At 44.3% G+C, this 16,977-nt stretch overlaps 1 protein-coding gene across 7 annotated transcripts in view; it reads left to right on the top strand.

Annotated features, from left to right (window-relative positions):
* The window catches only part of LOC147025398 (cytohesin-3-like), an 85,798-nt gene that overhangs the window by 19,227 nt on the left and 49,594 nt on the right, over positions 1–16,977 (top strand). For 3 of the 7 annotated variants that reach the window (XM_085886361.1, XM_085886363.1, XM_085886365.1), the window contains one exon: positions 13,723–13,808. In XM_085886361.1, the coding sequence (XP_085742487.1) occupies positions 13,723–13,808 (86 nt within the window). Of the gene's footprint in view, positions 1–11,887; positions 11,983–12,433; positions 12,812–12,851; positions 13,386–13,435; positions 13,616–13,722; positions 13,809–16,977 lie in introns of those variants that run through there. The other 4 variants (XM_085886364.1, XM_085886362.1, XM_085886359.1 and 1 more) reach the window with 4 other exon arrangements.

Here is a 16,977-nt window from a genome sequence, read left to right on the forward strand (position 1 = left end):
GACCTTCAACTAAAATATTCTTTATAAAAAATGTGAGCCAAATTAAAGTAACCACATACTTGTTCTGACCAAAGAACACAACAATTTGATCATTGTGGTGCCAACTTATGAATGTTTGGCATGGCTTCCACTTCAAAAGCACACCTATTGCTTTTATTCTACATCTTTCATCGAACATGTTTTTTTTAAATAGTGGGCCTTTTAAAAATAGAAGGGATTGAGAACAACTCTTGAATTTTCTACCACAGTTTGCCTATGTATGTGTCTTTAAGTGAAAAAAATTTAAAAGAGCTGTGTAACTGTCGACATGGTGAACACTTGGGGTAAAACCGGGGTAAATTTCAGTGTCGTTGAGTCTGGAGCAAAGTTCAGACACCTATAGCATCCAAGATTTTGCTCCAAAAGGTTTCAGTTTCCTTGTGTAAATGATCCAGTCACTAAATTATGTAAATCGGTGAAAAAATTGTTCATGATGAATAAACTGACTGGTAGCAATTTGAAAACTCAAATTTTTTTGACTGCATGTTACAAATCACGACTTTTGAGAGTACTCATCTTAAAAAGTATTTTAAGTGGAACATTTTTGATGTCAGATTCTGAAAGCCTCACTAATAGGCACCATTTGTGTGAATTTTCAGAACTCCTTAAAACTGCAATTTAGAGCCCTCCAAAAATGCTTCAGACACAAATCTGCAACTCGCGACTGCCAGAATTGAAACACCCCTCGGGTGTTTGTAGGGCTATATCTCGGACACTACTTGGAATTTTGAGCTACAACTTGGCAAACCTTCCTCATATATGTTCAGGTAGCTTTGAGAATTTTTTCAGAAAAATCTGAGGGGGTCACCGCAACCTCTGGCTGAAATGACACGGAATGAGCCCAAAGACAGTCTTTGGCTGGAAAGCGATGAATTTGGTCACATTTTGAGGAAATTCATTATAAGGATGGAGCCTGGTGTTGGCTTAACAATAAAGATGGTTGCCTTGATCGTTTGGGTCTTGAGTTTTGGCCCCTGTCATGCTGTGAAAAATATAACAGGCTGAGTCGCCCGACCTGGTCATCCTTCTGAGGTCATCAGAATGAGCCATTCCTGTGTCCTGTGTCAGTGGCTACCCAACAAGGAGCCAAGGAATAGCTGCCTCAACAGCCCTACGTGTCTGAAGATGCAAAAGGAGCAGTTGTTCTTCTTAATAAGAATGCATGCACGAACTCGTGCAAATACACCTAATCCCAGCTCGGTTTCTCAGGTTGATTTAAAAAAAAATTAAAAACCTTTTCAATTTACTTGCCCACTGGACGAAATACTTCCTGTTTTTAAAGGCTCACTGGAAGCACACTGACTGTATGGAATGCAGCAAAACATCACATGTTTTGTTGTTATTGTGCCCAGCTCAAAGTTTGCGTGGTGGTTAATCTTCACTTTCCCCAAACATCGTTCCTCAACCAACTCATCTCCTTTAAATAGTGTTTAATGGCGAATGTTTTTTTTATGAAAAGGATGAATTTTTTTATTTTTTTATTTAAACATTTACTTTATCAATGGTATATCATCTTCATGTTGAACGGTAGGTGTTGTTTTTGTGCATTGCTTGCCATCGAACGTTACAGGACAAACTCAATTTGGCACGTACTTGCTGCAAACTTTTTGACTCGTGAGATTGATTTTATCAACAATGAAGTGCACTCACATCTCCATTCGTGTGTGTGAAGGGTGATCAGTGAGCTTTAAAGTCACTTTGATGAAGCTTGCTTCTTCCTAGACCTCTGGAAACAAATTCCATTGGAAAAATCGGCCTTTTTATTATTTTCTCTCTGCACAAACACAAAAAAATGTTTTTTTTTGACATTTTTGTCATAAATGGGGATAGCAACAATTGTATGAAGAAGTCTATTTTAGAGGAAGGTGTAGATTTGTAGTGTGGGTTGATGTAATTGTGTGTTTTTCTTAGCCCCTGTTGGACTTGGTCCAAAACGGAGGCTTGTGGATTTGGTTCCGATTTTGGTGTTTTTGGGGGGGGGTGTCATGGCATTCCAGGGAATCACAGTCCAAAGTGCCAAGACGTTACTGGGAATTAAAGATTCAATGTGAGAGCATGGAATACTGGATGTGAAGGTGGATGGAGCATGGCATGTAAGTTTAGATGAAGGGGAAAGACCTAGCTAAACCAGCACAACACCTTTTCTCCCATCCCTCTAGACACCAGGTAGGAAATCTATTATGCACACAAATTAATGAAAAAACTAATTCTGGGAACTACTTCATGTTTCTGAATGCTTGGGGGGTCCATTTCCATCACCGCAACAATATTTATACGTATTTTTGTTTCCCATGACTAGTTTAAGGCTTGTAGACCCGGGCAAAGTCTTCGCAAAGACTTTTTTATAGATGGTATGTGCTGCTTCCTTCCTTGACGCTCAGCATTTAAAAGGATAGAGGACGGACGATCATTGCTGTGAAGGCAGTGGAAAACCACCCAGTATAACCCTTGTCAAGAAACTACCTTGGTAGCACCAACACTCTGTAAAGAGTATGGTACGTCAAATCTTCCTTCCTTTTTACTTCCTCAAAAATTATGACTATTTTCTCTTTCTTCACTTTTCTAACCATGCAGTTCTTTTATTTAAGGCCGAGCCTTGATGAACACCCGTCGTCTGTGACTGGGAGCCTTTAACATAAAAAAAAAACAGAAGCAAATCAAAATCTAAGGCTTGTGAAAGAGTAATAACAAAATAGCACACACGCATATACATGTGGGAACAATGGACCTGCTTTCTCACAAACACAACCGCTGATGTTGGGAAGAAGTGACGCAACTTCCCAGGGCACTCTGGGTACTGGTGTCCCCATCTTTGTGATATTGCTTTGCTCTCTCTCTCTGCAGCCATCGGGGCAATTAAGGAAAAATATACCCTCCTCCCCCTTTGTGGGATTCCAACCAATGGAGTTTATCCATGCTTTATCCTCCAAATGCTGAGTCTCGAGCAAGGAAGCAGCACGTATCCCTTTTTTTTATTTAAAAGTCTTTAAACGTGACCAATGACATCATAATTATCAGTCAAACATTCCACATGAGTACTTGCTCCTGTGGTGAAAATTTTGTCTAAATCCGACAAGCGGTTGCAGAGAAAAACACTGAAGTTTTGTGCTGACACAAACAAACAAACAAATGCACCCAAATGCAATACCCTCTCCTCGGGTGAGGGTAACTAGAGAGTTCATAGAACACGTTACCCCAGATGCAGTGTTCAAGTATATACTTCAATTTGAATACCATAATGATTTTAAAGATCGTTTAAAAAATCCGGGTTTGGAATCCGGGAAAAAATGAACAAGTATTCATTACCCTATAAAATATGCTCAAGTACTGCAAAATTGGAGGTTTGTGGAAGTGTTATGAAGGTGATTTGTGTTCCAAAGTGTTCAAGTATATAATTCAATTTAAATAAAACGAGTGCATGCCCGTACGTGCGTGGCCGTACATGCAAAAAAAAAAAAAACTTTCAAACCGCGTGCCAGAAACAACAACCACACAAGCCATTCCTTCGCTCTCGAGTGCCCGTACGTGCAAACAACAACAAAAAAAACTTTCAAACAACCACACCGTTCCTTCGTTCCTTTGTTCTCATAAACGACGACTGGATTGGGGCATTGTGTTTATCTATAAATGCGCATAAGAAATTGAGAAATTATTCGAATATAGTAAGTCATCACGATCCGGAAGTCCATACGTTGTAACCCGTAATGGGGAACGCGGATGAGGATCTCTTCCCCATCGGCCACGCCTAGACAAAGACAATCGGCCACGCCAATGACAAGACACGCAGCAACGTGTCTTGTCATTGGTTTGGTAAATAAATGGCCATAACTTGGGAAGCACTTGTCTGATTAATATCAAACCTTGAAAAAGCACATACTCAGGTCCCCAGCAATATACCTGGCAAGTTTCAATTAGATAGGACCAGTGGTTGTCAAGAAACAGTGGTCATACACACACACACACACACACACACACACACACACACACACACACACACACACACACACACACACACACACACACACACACACACACACACACACACACACACACACACACACACACACACACTGCTGGAATTATAGATAGATAAAGTTTGTAAGTCATATAAAGAAATAATTCAGGGTTTTACCGCCATTTTATCCAGTGTCTTTTACACCACTCGCTCTACATTGCGTAAAGAAAGTCGACACCCCCTTTCAGAATTTTCACCTTTTGTTGCCTTTTAGCCTGGAATTAAATTACATTAAATCAGACTTTTCCACCTTTATTTACACATCGTAACCCACAACTTCCAAGTGAAAAACAAATTGTACAAATTTCAGAAAGTTAATTAAAAATACATAACTAGTATATCTTTGTGAGATAAGTGTCCACCCCCCTGAGATAATACTTTGTGGAAGCACCTTTTAACAGCAATTATAACTGTGAGTCTGTTGGGATAGGTCTCCACCAACTTTGCACACCTTGATTGGGCAATATTTGCCCATTCCACTGTACAAAACTGTTCAAGCTTAGTCAAGTTGCGTGGGGAGCGTTGATGGACAGCAATCTTCAAGTCATGCCACAGATTTTCAATTGGATCTAGGTCGGGGTTCTGACTGGGTCACTCAAGGACATTTATCGTTTTGTTCCTTAACCATTCCAGTGTAGCTTTGGCGATGTGCTTCGGGTCATTGTCATGCTGAAAGGTGAACTTCCGTCCCAATTTCAACTTTTTAAAAGTGGTCAGCAGGTTTTCCTCCTAGGATTTTTCTGTATTTAGTTCCATCCATTTTCACTTCTATCCTGACGAGTGCTCCAGTCTCTGTTGATGAGAAACATCCCCATAACATGATGCTGCCACAACCATGCTTCACAGTTGGGATGGTGTTCTTTGGGTGATGTGCTTTGTTGGGTTTGCGCCAAACGTAACGTTTTGCATCTCGGTTTCAGCGAAACCACAAAACGTTTTGTCACATGGCTTCAGAATCTCTGGAATGGTTTTTTGCATACCTCAAACGGGACTCAAGGTGGGATTTTTTTTTTTGAGGAATGGCTTCCTTCTTCCACCCTACTGTACAGGTCAGACTTGTGTTGTGCTTGGGATATTGTTGACATGCACACAATGACAAGTCTTTGCCATAAAGTCCTGTAGCTCTTTCAAAGTTGCTGTTGGCTTCTTGGTGGCCTCTCTGATCAGTGTCCTCCTTGCTTGGTCATCCACTTTGGATGGACGGCCTGATATAGACAGGTTCTTGGTGGTACCATACATCTTCCACTTCTTAATGATTGTCTTGACTGTGCTCCAAGGGATATTCAAAGCCTTTTCAAGAAATATTTTTATACCCATCCCCTGGTCTGTGCCTTTCCATAACTTTATCCCGGAGGTCTTTTGAAATCTCCTTGTTTCTCAGGGTTTAGTCTTTGCTGTGAAATGCACTACCCAGCAGAGCAAACCTTCAGGAACAGCTGATTTTATTCTGAAATAATCATAATCACTCTAATTTAACACAGGTAGCGGCCAATTAACTTGGTGTGTGATTTTCAAGGTGATTGGTTACACCTGAGCTAATTTACAATTGATATTATAAGGGTGGTGGACACTTATCCAACCATGATATTGTTGCGGATCCATGGTCACTATGAAGGGGTAGATATACGTGGTTTCTCAATTGACTCATCGGGAATCGCAGGCCATTGCACACCAATAAATTTGTGTCGCGGCGGGTCGCTAATTGACCGCGAATGCTAATAATTTGACAATGCCTTATCGGCGGAATCGTGCCCTCGATGCGTGCTTGCGTTACTTACCGTATCAGGTGCAACCGAGCGGAACTGCCAAGTGCGCACCGGCTAATAAGCAGATTTAGTTATCAAGGTGAGAGAAGCATTGCGGCGAAGAGATTGGAGGGATGATCGTAATTGTAGCGTTTGTGGTGAAGAAATGGACGTAAGTGGTTGTGGGGATTTTTTGAAGACGTGTGGAGTGGTTATGGTGAGCGTTGTAACATTGTGGTGAGCATAACGAGGTTCTCGCGTGAGGCGGCAGTTGGATTTTGGCACGCGTATGCAAATGAACCTCTCTGTGCCTCCTCTCGCATTCTTGGCATCGTTACTTTTCTGCATGTGTGCTTGCGTGGTTTGTGTAAGAGGTGAAGTAAAGGGATGAAATAAAAGAAATAATTGAAGACTGAAGACCCAAGTCAAATCCCTACGCAACGCATCTTTCCCATTTACCCACTAGACATATGGAAAGGACTCTCTAAACACATACTAATGAAATGACTGTCTTAGGATCGCTCTATTTTGTGTGCCATTTACAAAACTGCGACAATATTCAAGTTGTGTATTTTTAATTAATTTTCTGAAATTTGTAGAATTTGCTTTTCACTTGGAAGTTGTGGGTTATGATGTGTAAATAAAGGGGGGAAAAAAAAGTCTGATTGATTTAATGTAATTTAATTCCAGGCAACAAGGTAACAAAAGGTGAAAATTTTTAAAGGGGGATCTAGACTTTTTTTTTTAATCTGCACTGGATATAACACATTACATGAGTTGTTCGTGCCTGTTGTTTGTGTCCCTTTTGACTTCCTTTATAAAAAAAAAACAAACAGGTTTCTTGTTCGGAGTGATTCTATGTTTTGGTTGATTGCCAGACAGGCAGAAAGAGTAAAATAATTGTCTCGTTCCCCTCGGCACATGTGCGATCGTGTTGAATTCACAGCCAAAATACGGTAAAACGGCAGATTTGTCTTCCGATTCGTGTTCAGCCGGGGCATCCGGCTTGAGTCCATCCGAGGGAAAGCACACACATTGATGAATCGACCTGCCTTCAAAACACCAAGGTGACAGTTTATACCTGGGTCAAGATTCAAACCCAGGTTGGATAGCTCGAATGTCACCGTACTTTCATCTCAGATGTACTGCCAGCCCTCTCACTGAAATGGGTTTAATTAAAAGAACAAAAATCCTTCCTGTCTTCCTCCTTGACTCATGCTTCAGATGTAGTAGATGGTGAGAGGGTTTGTCATGCCAGGGTGTGCCCCACCCAGGAAATGATTGTTTCCTCCTGACGATTCATCTACGTAATGTGGTTTTCCTCTTTGGTACCCAAATCTAAAGTTAACAAGCTTCAACTCGCATGTAGAGAAAGTCCTTGCTTGCCTCTTGAGGGTCTCCCGTGATTCCCTTTTGGGTGTAATACCAGATCTTAGCAGCGTAAGAAGGTTTTTTGAAAGGGATTCTCGAAACGCAGCCTGAGCATTGATTTGGATTTTAGTAACGCATAATGGATCGATCATTGCAAGGCGCCAGAGAAACCGCTCAAATTTCAAGAACTGATCAATGTTGCTGAAATAAGAGATTTCATTTCGTATCGCCGTATGAAACTGGAAGGGCACTCGGTCGAGCGCATACCATCACCTCATAATCCCTGATCCCCAAGAACATATCGGGCCCATTACATTTTTTTGAAATGTCATGCTATTCAGTACGATATCATTTGTGGCCCGATCTCCCGATGGTGAAGAATTACTGAAAATTAAATAATTCTCGTATCCGGATTCGGATATTCACCAAAATTGAATCTATTCATCCTTGCGACACACCAAAACCTGTCCACCAAGTTTCCTCTGGATCCGTCCACAACTTTTTTGAGATCTCCTGCACACAAACAAACAGAAAGGGGTGAAAACGTATCCTCCTTCACCCTCGGTGGCCGAGGTAACAAGACTGACAGGATAGCTTGGAGGTATGCACACTTGTCTCGCCTGCGTTTGAATTCCGACCCAGCTATAAACTGTCGTGCCGGTGTTTCACACGCAGGGCGATTCATCAATGTGTGTGCCGTCCCTCGAATGGACATTAAAGCTAGGTATCATATCTGCCAGCCTTAGTTGGTGGATGTTAACGATCCCACGTCCTCCGTGAAGAGTCGACGAGCTATCGCCGGCACCATGGACAAATTTATAAATTTCTTCCCGAGCTACTTAGTAGAACAGCCGGCCTGGCCAGCTGGTTCATGAAAAACTTTGGCAAAAAAAACTTACCCCAGCCAACTCCACAAGAGCATAGGAATAATTGTGGCCCTTCAAATAATTATCGATTCGACTTTAGTGAAGATCCTGATGGAAGATTTTTTTTTCTTTTTTCTTTTTCAGTGATTCTTCAGCATTGTGAGATGGGGCTGAAAGCTATATGTATATACATATGTATAATCATGATATTTCTCAAAGTTGCATGTATTGGTTATGACATAACTAGGTAGATGGGCTGGTTAAGCGGTAAAAACCAAGCTGATTAGATTTTGGTTCGAGTCCGGCTTCAGATCTGGCCTATCAGTGGTGTACAAGATGTAAACTGTTCAGCCTGGCGGAGGTACGTGCTCTACAGGGTGCCGTTCTAGTTCTGCATGCAACGTCTTCCGGAGTCAGGTGGAGAACGATTTTGATCCTAGTCCTTCCACCAATGGGCTGGCCAGGTTCAACATTTGACTGAAGAATAAATTTGTCCTTTGCAGACACCCAACCTATCCGAATCCACCCATAACTTTTTGATATATGTACCAATATTCGGCGGGTTTCTCAATTTCTGTCTGTGTGTGCATCCATGTCTTGCCGCTGGGGTTCCATCGTTGGCTGTGAGACGCAAGCGATCGCCGTGATTTGCAATCAATCAGGGACCCACAAATTCAAAACATTGCTGCCTCCATGGAAATGAGTCGGGAATTCATTGAAGTTGCAGCTGTCGTGTAACGGCGTATCTTTTCACGTCAAAGGGATGCAAGGTCAAAATTGAATGATGCTTTGATGAATGTTTTATTGTCATTTCTTTCTTCGACATCCACAGCACCGTGGATTGAACGAGCAAGCGAGGTCGACGACGCCTTTGCTGGTGGAGATGTTTAATTTATCTTATTTTTGAATCGAGCTGCTTTCTTCATACGAATAGCTAATTTGTGGCAGTGTGTATTTGATCATTCGATGATCAACCATGAGGTGTGCAGGCAATTAGCAAAATTCCTGCATCATCTCGGGGTTTGATCTCTGCCGGTGAAGTTCGGTCTTTCGACCAACCGATTGCTCATGCTGAGATTGAGGTCGGTTGGCAAAGCCATTGCTTTTGGCAGCTGGCTCTTGTGGCCATGTTGTCCTTACCTGCTCATAAACTTTTGTTTATTTCCTTGACTTGTAAGGGGTTGTGAACGGAGTAGTACCATCCCCTCCTCCGCCTCCCTTACCCCCAACAACCCAACAATTTCCCTTCCTGCTTCCTTCATTCTGTCGTTGAATCCTTTGGCCTTTGTTTGTATTTATATTTGTTTCCACACCTGCAGTATAAATCAGTTTTGTTTGTACACTTCTGTAGCACTAAGTCACGTCTCTGCCCCGATATCAGTTTCCTACCCTTTTCTTCTTGAGCGTGTGTATCCTAATGGCCTGTTGACTTTCGTGGCCATCCTAGCTTCGGTAAATCATGGGCCTCAACCTTGACAAGCTTGGCAGCAGCTGTTCTCCTCCCCCCCCCCCACGCAGATAGCTCAATGTCCGTGATGTAATTTGCAATTTATTTTCATGCAGCTGGAGGTTTGCCGAGCATAATCATCACCACCACGTCGAATTTGCTTGGAACGATGCCTTTGTCTCGACATGTTATTTAATTTTTTTTTTTCTTGCTAGCTCTGTGTTGATGCGATTGCTCGTCTCGGAGCCATGCTCTCCATTACCTTACCTCTCTGTGGGAGTGGAGGTGCACAGCTGGGTTTTGCATCCATTGGACCACACAACAAACTTGGATTATCTTCTCTTGCACCCAAGGGATGGAGACCTTGTTCTTCTTTTCCCAGATTCTCGTTTTTCCAGACAAATACATTTTGTTATGTTTGCTTGTAATTGGTGACGGTGTGCGCAAGCTTGTTTTGGGGGAATTTTGCCTTGTATATGGAAGTACGGCTGGCAGGTTGTTTGTCGGTTAGAGGGATTATGTTGGACTCATTAGAAAGGTGAAACGGCACTGATTTGAAGTCCCATTAATGCAAGCACACTCCCTCCAGAAGACTGGCAGGCGTTTATATTTTGACCCGACTTGTTTAGCCATTAAACCAAGCACAAGGTGATTTGGCGACGAACACTCATCTTCCACCGTCCCGACGCCCTTGAATGACTTATTGACGTTATGGGTGCACAATGGTTTGACAATTGGACGCAATCCGAGCTGGAATGCCAAAGCCAACATGTCATCCTCATCGCCTTTGAACATACATAGGCCACAGAACTTTGGAAGGCTTTGATTCCAAGTTTGCTAGATTTCCACCAATTAATTTGTCAGATTGTGAATATTATTTTGCTCCATATAACCCCTTTGATCCCCCCCCCCTCCTCCTCTTATGGTATCACTCACCCACCATGATAATTTTGGTTTCCTTTGATATGAAAGGCATACAATAACACGTTGTTGTTGCTGATGCTGTTCCTGTTGCTGTTGCTGTTGATGTACATTTAGATATATATTTTTGTTCAATCCTTACTGACATCTGATTTTGACACAAAAGTGTCTGAGCAGCTCCAGGAAGGCAGTTGCACAAATGTTATGGAATTATCAATCGGACTCCTCCCTCCAGGGTTTCAAGCTGGCGGTACAACCGCAATCTCATGTCACCACCCATCACTCCCCACAATATTTATTACCCCCATTAACCCTATCGAACCTAACTCTCTTATTGCAGGTTGTTATTCCTGCCAGTCCCCCCTCCCCCTCTCTCCTGGTCATTAATTCCTGCTTTGTTCAATCCAAACTTGCCCTGATGAGTCTCAATGTTTCGCAGTGGAAAGGTCGACGTTTGGACTGTGATTAATTTTCAAATGTAGGGTGTCCATCTTTTATTATTTATTTTTGATGTAATCCTAATCAAGTGTTTATTACAATGTTGCATGATCTTCAGAATCATTTTGGAATGATATCGTACTGTGTGTGTGTGTGTGTGTCTGTGTGTCTGTGTGTCTGTGTGTCTGTGTGTCTGTGTGTCTGTGTGTCTGTGTGTCTGTGTCTGTGTCTGTGTCTGTGTCTGTGTCTGTGTCTGTGTCTGTGTCTGTGTCTGTGTCTGTGTCTGTGTCTGTGTCTGTTGCACTTTATTTGACCTCGACATATGTACTGTTTTCCTAAACCGCTGGATGGAAGTAGTTGAAAACTGGTGGTTTTACTCAGGGTGTGCACAGGTAGGTTTTGGGAGGTTTAAAAAAAAAAAAAACATTCCAGGTGACCATTCATGTCAAGCTTTTCCATGACACCCTTCACAAACTTGGCAAACACATACTCATTTAAACAATTCTGTTATGTTGTTGCGTGTGGCAGCTATCATTTCTCGGAAGCGCAGCTGTGCCCGTTGATGCTGTGCACCTCTGTCAGTTCACTGGTACTCATTTCGCCGACCTCGGAAGGATGACGGGCTGAGTCGACCCCACCTGGTGTTAATTCAGCGGCCATCGGGGCTCGAACTCAGGACCCTAAGGTCCCAAGCCAGTCACCCGAACCACTAAGCCAACACTAGACCTATTTAAACAGATTAAATGAACGTATAAAGAGAAGCAAATAAATATGCCAGTTTCATTGGTCCATGACTGACCTTTTCAGTTTATTACACGATAGTTGCGAGAACATTTCAGAGAATTCAAACCACCAGCCCTTCTTGGTAATTGTTGTTGTTGTTTTTATGCTCCCCTCACCCTCCCACCCCCCATTTCCAATTATGAAATGATGTATTTGGAGTTCTCATGGATTTATTTTTCCACACGTGCAGCATTACCTCTAAGCCATACTTGTCCATTTGGCAGATGTCCAGGCTCTGAGCCCTGCCCTTCTGTCCCTGCAGTTGCCGCACTTTGTCCATATGGTTCCTGTGGACATCTGGCTATGCCGTGCTGTTTGAGCCATCACTTTTGAGGCGGGGTAGAGGATGAGAGTGGGGTGAGACGGTGGGAATCCGACTGAGTTTTCTCTTTCGATAACTGTTTAGGCATCCCAATAATCATGCCAAACGTACAGTCCTTTGCTACATTTTGTTTACTTGCGTCGACGATGCAAATCTGTGCACAAAGGAGGGCAGTGTTATTCAATTGTGTAACTTTTGGCTTGGCACATCAGTTAAATTGTCACGCGAGGGGTTTTTGGAGTGTGTTAAAGTCCCGGCCTTGGCATGCAGTTTTCATGACGTTGCACAGAAGTACCATTCAGCTTGTAATGAGGCACAGACCACTGGCTGTGTGCTGGCAAGCGGGTGGCACCGTGCTTGCAGGGCTGGGGAGAAGAGAGTCTTGTGTGCGTTGAGGTTGGACAAAGTATTATGAGACTTATTTTTTTTTTTTAGTTTGTGTCCAAATTGGTGCTGAGTTTGGGAGGGGTCTTGGTGAGGTGAGGGAATGGGTGTGTTGTGCATAAAATAAATTCCAAATATAATGAGGGAGGGGGAAGGAAAGAGCGACTTGGTTGTGGTTTGGTAGCTCCAGGGTGATCGAGGGGAGAGTTAATTCACTCATTTAATTGCCTCCCTTTTGGCGCTGCATTACATGCGGCTTAATGATGCCCAGGCAGTCGGCTGCGTCCTTGGTCTAGCACCGGCCATAAAAAATGGCTTCTGTTATGAGCTTGGCGCCTGGGAGGGGCTGTCGAGGAATCGTGCTGTTCCCATTTTTTCCAAAAAGGCGTGCTGTTCCGACAAAGCTTCGCAGGAGGAGAAGAGGGAGGTGAAGCTACCCTGGGCTAGTGTCCAAATGGATGCAAGGCAGTGTCATTCCTGGTGAGATGTTTTGCTGATGTACGAGTCTACCTGCAGACAAGCAACAGGAAATTAAATGTGGAAAACCTTGTTTGTGATGCTGGAGGCTGGCAGGATGGCCTCGAGGTATGCACACTCACCTCTCAGCTGTCTAGCCTGGGTTTGAATCCTGACCCACTTATATATTATCATCCTGGTGTTTCACAGACGGGGTGATTCATCAGTGTGTGTGCCGTCCCTCGGATGGACGTTAAACTGGGCGTCCCATCTGCCGGCGTCAGTTGGTGGACGTTAAACATCCCGTGGCATCTTTCGCGAAGACTTGGCGATCTATCGACGTCACTATGAACAAATTCCAAATTGGTGCCCTGACCAGGATTGTAGCTTAGCACCAACACAATGCAGAGTACAAGGATAGAAAGCATGGTACATGAGTTGATTTATGATGATTATGATGGTGGTGGTGGTGTGTTGTTATTATCACTAATAATTTTTTTAAATTCAAGATTGAGGCTGGTGGAAGAGTTTTGTGAGAGTTTGACAAAGATCTGCAATGCTAGCTGTAGACTTGATGATGACAGCAGCAGTGGTAGAGGTCAGTCTCGTAAACACTAAAAGCCACTGTTTGGGACGCGACCACAGTGTTCTTTCTGAGAGTTGACGGTGGGGTTAAGCGGAAGGGGACATTGCCGATCATGAATGTCCGGGGATGCAGGATGTTTAAGTGGTCGTGTTTCCCACGCCCATCCTGTAGCCACTACGTCACCCTTCTGTTTCACGCAGTACTTGTCATGCTTCTGCTTGAGACGTTCGCTCTTTCTGCTGGTAACCAAAGCTGCTGACCTGTCGTCGTCTTTCTTACAGACTCTTGACATGGAGGGTATGTTCACGAGTTTTGTGGATGATCATAACTGTTCGTTTCTCTCACTCAGCCATGCCAGACGATTTGACTTCAGAAGAGCAGGAGGAACTGACGACCGTGCGTCGTCGTAAAACCGAGATTCTTGCGGAGATCGAGGTATGCCATGCGTAGCTATGACGACACTTCCCATCTCCGGCCTTGCTGTAATTCCTTACCCTCGACCTGTGTTTCCATCAAGCATGCTTCCCTTTTCCTCGTGTGCCGTTTTGCCATTTTTCGCCGCTTGCCTTGTTGGTCCACATTGTTGGGGGTCTTTCTTCGAGATTACAATAACTTGGTTATTTGTGAACCGGACTTTAACACACTCGATGGCTTGTAGAAACGATGAATCGACCAAATAATTATTTGATCTAAAGTCACACTAATCAGTTGACTTTCGATGGGACTCTTTAAAAGAAAATGTCACTGTTTTGGTTGCAAACTTATTTCTCGGCCAGTTTGTTCACCTGTAATACCGTGATGCCTCATGAATGCCAAATTGCTGAAAGCACAAACCTTGCTGAGATTTTCACTGTGCAATACTTGATGTTCATTTTTATTGATAAATAATATTTAATTACCAGCAAATACCACCCGTCGCTTTGCTGACAGGAAGACTAGGAGAGAGGGTGGAGAAAAAGGAGGTGAGGGGAGGAGAAGGGAAGGCAGTGTGAGAGGGGAGGGGAAGGGAAGGCAGTGTGAGAGGGGAGGGGAAGGGAAGGCAGTGTGAGAGGGGAGGGGAAGGGAAGGCAGTGTGAGAGGGGAGGGGAAGGGAAGGCAGTGTGAGAGGGGAGGGAAGGGAAGGCAGTGTGAGAGGGGAGGGGAAGGGAAGGCAGTGTGAGAGGGGAGGGGAAGGGAAGGCAGTGTGAGAGGGGAGGGGAAGGGAAGGCAGTGTGGGAGGGAAGGGAAGGCAGTGTGAGAGGGGAAGGGAAGGCAGTGTGAGAGGGGAGGGAAGGGAAGGCAGTGTGGGAGGGAAGGGAAGGCAGTGTGAGAGGGGAAGGGAAGGCAGTGTGAGAGGGGAGGGAAGGGAAGGCAGTGTGAGAGGGGAAGGGAAGGCAGTGTGAGAGGGGAGGGGAAGGGAAGGCAGTGTGAGAGGGGAGGGGAAGGGAAGGCAGTGTGAGAGGGGAGGGAAGGGAAGGCAGTGTGGGAGGGGAGGGAAGGGAAGGCAGTGTGGGAGGGGAGGGGAAGGCAGTGTGGGAGGGGAGGGGAAGGCAGTGTGGGAGGGGAAGGCAGTGTGGGGGAGGGGAGGGGAAGGCAGTGAGAGGGGAGGGGAAGGCAGTGTGAGAGGGGAGGGGAAGGGAAGGCAGTGTGAGAGGGGAGAGGAGGGAAGGCAGTGTGAGAGGGAGGGGAAGGGAAGGCAGTGTGAGAGGGGAGAGGAAGGGAAGGCAGTGTGAGGGGAGGGGAAGGGAAGGCAGTGTGAGAGGGGAGGGGAAGGGAAGGCAGTGTGAGAGGGGAGGTGAAGGGAAGGCAAGACAGTGTGAGAGGGGAGGGGAAGGGAAGGGAAGGCAGTGTGAGAGGGGAGGCGAAGGGAAGGCAGTGTGGGAGGGGAAGGGAAGGCAGTGTGAGAGGGGAGGGGAAGGGAAGGGAAGGCAGTGTGAGAGGGGAAGGGAAGGCAAGACAGTGTGGGAGGGGAAGAGAGGGGAGGGGAAGAAAGCGGAGGGGAAGGGAAGGCAGTGTGAGAGGGGAGGGGAAGAAAGCGGAGGGGAAGGGAAGGCAGTGTGAGAGGGGAGGCGAAGGGAAGGGAAGGCAGTGTGAGAGGGGAGGCGAGAGGAAGGGAAGGCAGTGTGAGAGGGTAGGCGAGGGGAAGGGAAGGCAGTGTGAGAGGGTAGGCGAGGGGAAGGGAAGGCAGCTTACTGGAGCATTACTGGGGCGAAAGTGCTTTCAGTCATCGATTTGGAAAGCGAACTTGTTGCTGTTGCAGACTTTGGTGTCTTTGAATCCGCATTCTCAACCATTACTAATTAGGTACTCTCTCTGGTGGTATGTTTTCGCATATTGCACTTCTTACAGTGATGGGCAATGTCAATTGAACAAAGTGAGGATCCAACTTTCGGACTGTCTTCCTTAACCTTCCAGAAATAGTTCCAAACTGCACCCCTGGACCTTTTGAACAAAATGTTCTCAAAACTTTATCAGTCTATGTATTGCCTACCCGTCCATCAGCAAAGCAATCGGCATATTTTACCAGCAAACTCCAAATGCCTTGCTATTCATTTAAAAGGAACACACCCTTTGGGCATGTTTAGTTTGCAAGTGATTTGCTTTTGTTGCTATATTGCAAACGGGATGCCATAGGGGGTGTTCCTTTTCAATTGATACATTACCAGGCCATGTGTAACCAACCGGAACATGCCCAACAGGGACGAAAAAATTTTTCTCTGAAAAAATATTCTTATTTCTAGGAAGTAGGAATTACTCAGAAACAATGTTGATTCCGATTCACTACTCGATTCCATTTGATTTTATGGTTGGAATCGAGTACTTTGGAATCGATCTGCCTTCCAATATAAAACACTCGAGCAAGCACTCAAATAAACACCGTCCAGACACATCTGGAGATAACCACTGTCCGGACAGAACCACTGTCTGGAGTATCAAATGGTGTGTGAATACAACTCTGGACTTTTACAAATAAGCATTGCAGCTGAAATGCGATCAGCTCTAAAATCATTTCACTTGAGCCGAATTTCAAAATTTAAAATGCTGAATTGACCATTGCAGCAGTTCCGACTGATTAAAGAAAAAAAGTTAATTTGCCCAATTCGGACATTGCTTGAATCCAGCGATTCGTAGGTATGAAGATAACTCGACTTTATCTTTCAGAAACCATTGTGGCCTGTTCCAAGTCAAGGCTTTGTTGAGCAGACCGAACAAAATGTCAAATTAAGGATCCCAGCAAGCTGACAGAGGGCTAACGGGGACTGACCAAGGATGATACCTTTTTAAAGAATAATTAAACAAGGCCGTTAAATATCTTCCAAAGGGATGTTTAAGTTGACCCAAACACCCAATTTTCATTCATACACGATCTTGGAGTTCTCTTCATATACATGCAAAGTTTGGGGCCATTAGGTTTCATGGCTTTGGAGTTATTGAGGTGATGGACTGCCACACACTGACATTTATTATAGATTATCTGCATTATCAGTGCAAACAAAAAGCTAAAAAGCATCCTCATAAAATTTCCGTTTTGTCTAATCTCAGAAATACATGAATACTGTACGCAACAATGACTACAACTCCGACTACGACTACTTAATACTTCAGCAACCCCAATTTTACCCAA

Source organism: Eptatretus burgeri, chromosome 6 (genome assembly GCF_056783735.1).
Source record: "Eptatretus burgeri isolate ZD-2024b chromosome 6, Ebu_testis_v1, whole genome shotgun sequence".
In the NCBI taxonomy this organism is placed as follows: Eukaryota; Metazoa; Chordata; class Myxini; order Myxiniformes; family Myxinidae; genus Eptatretus; species Eptatretus burgeri.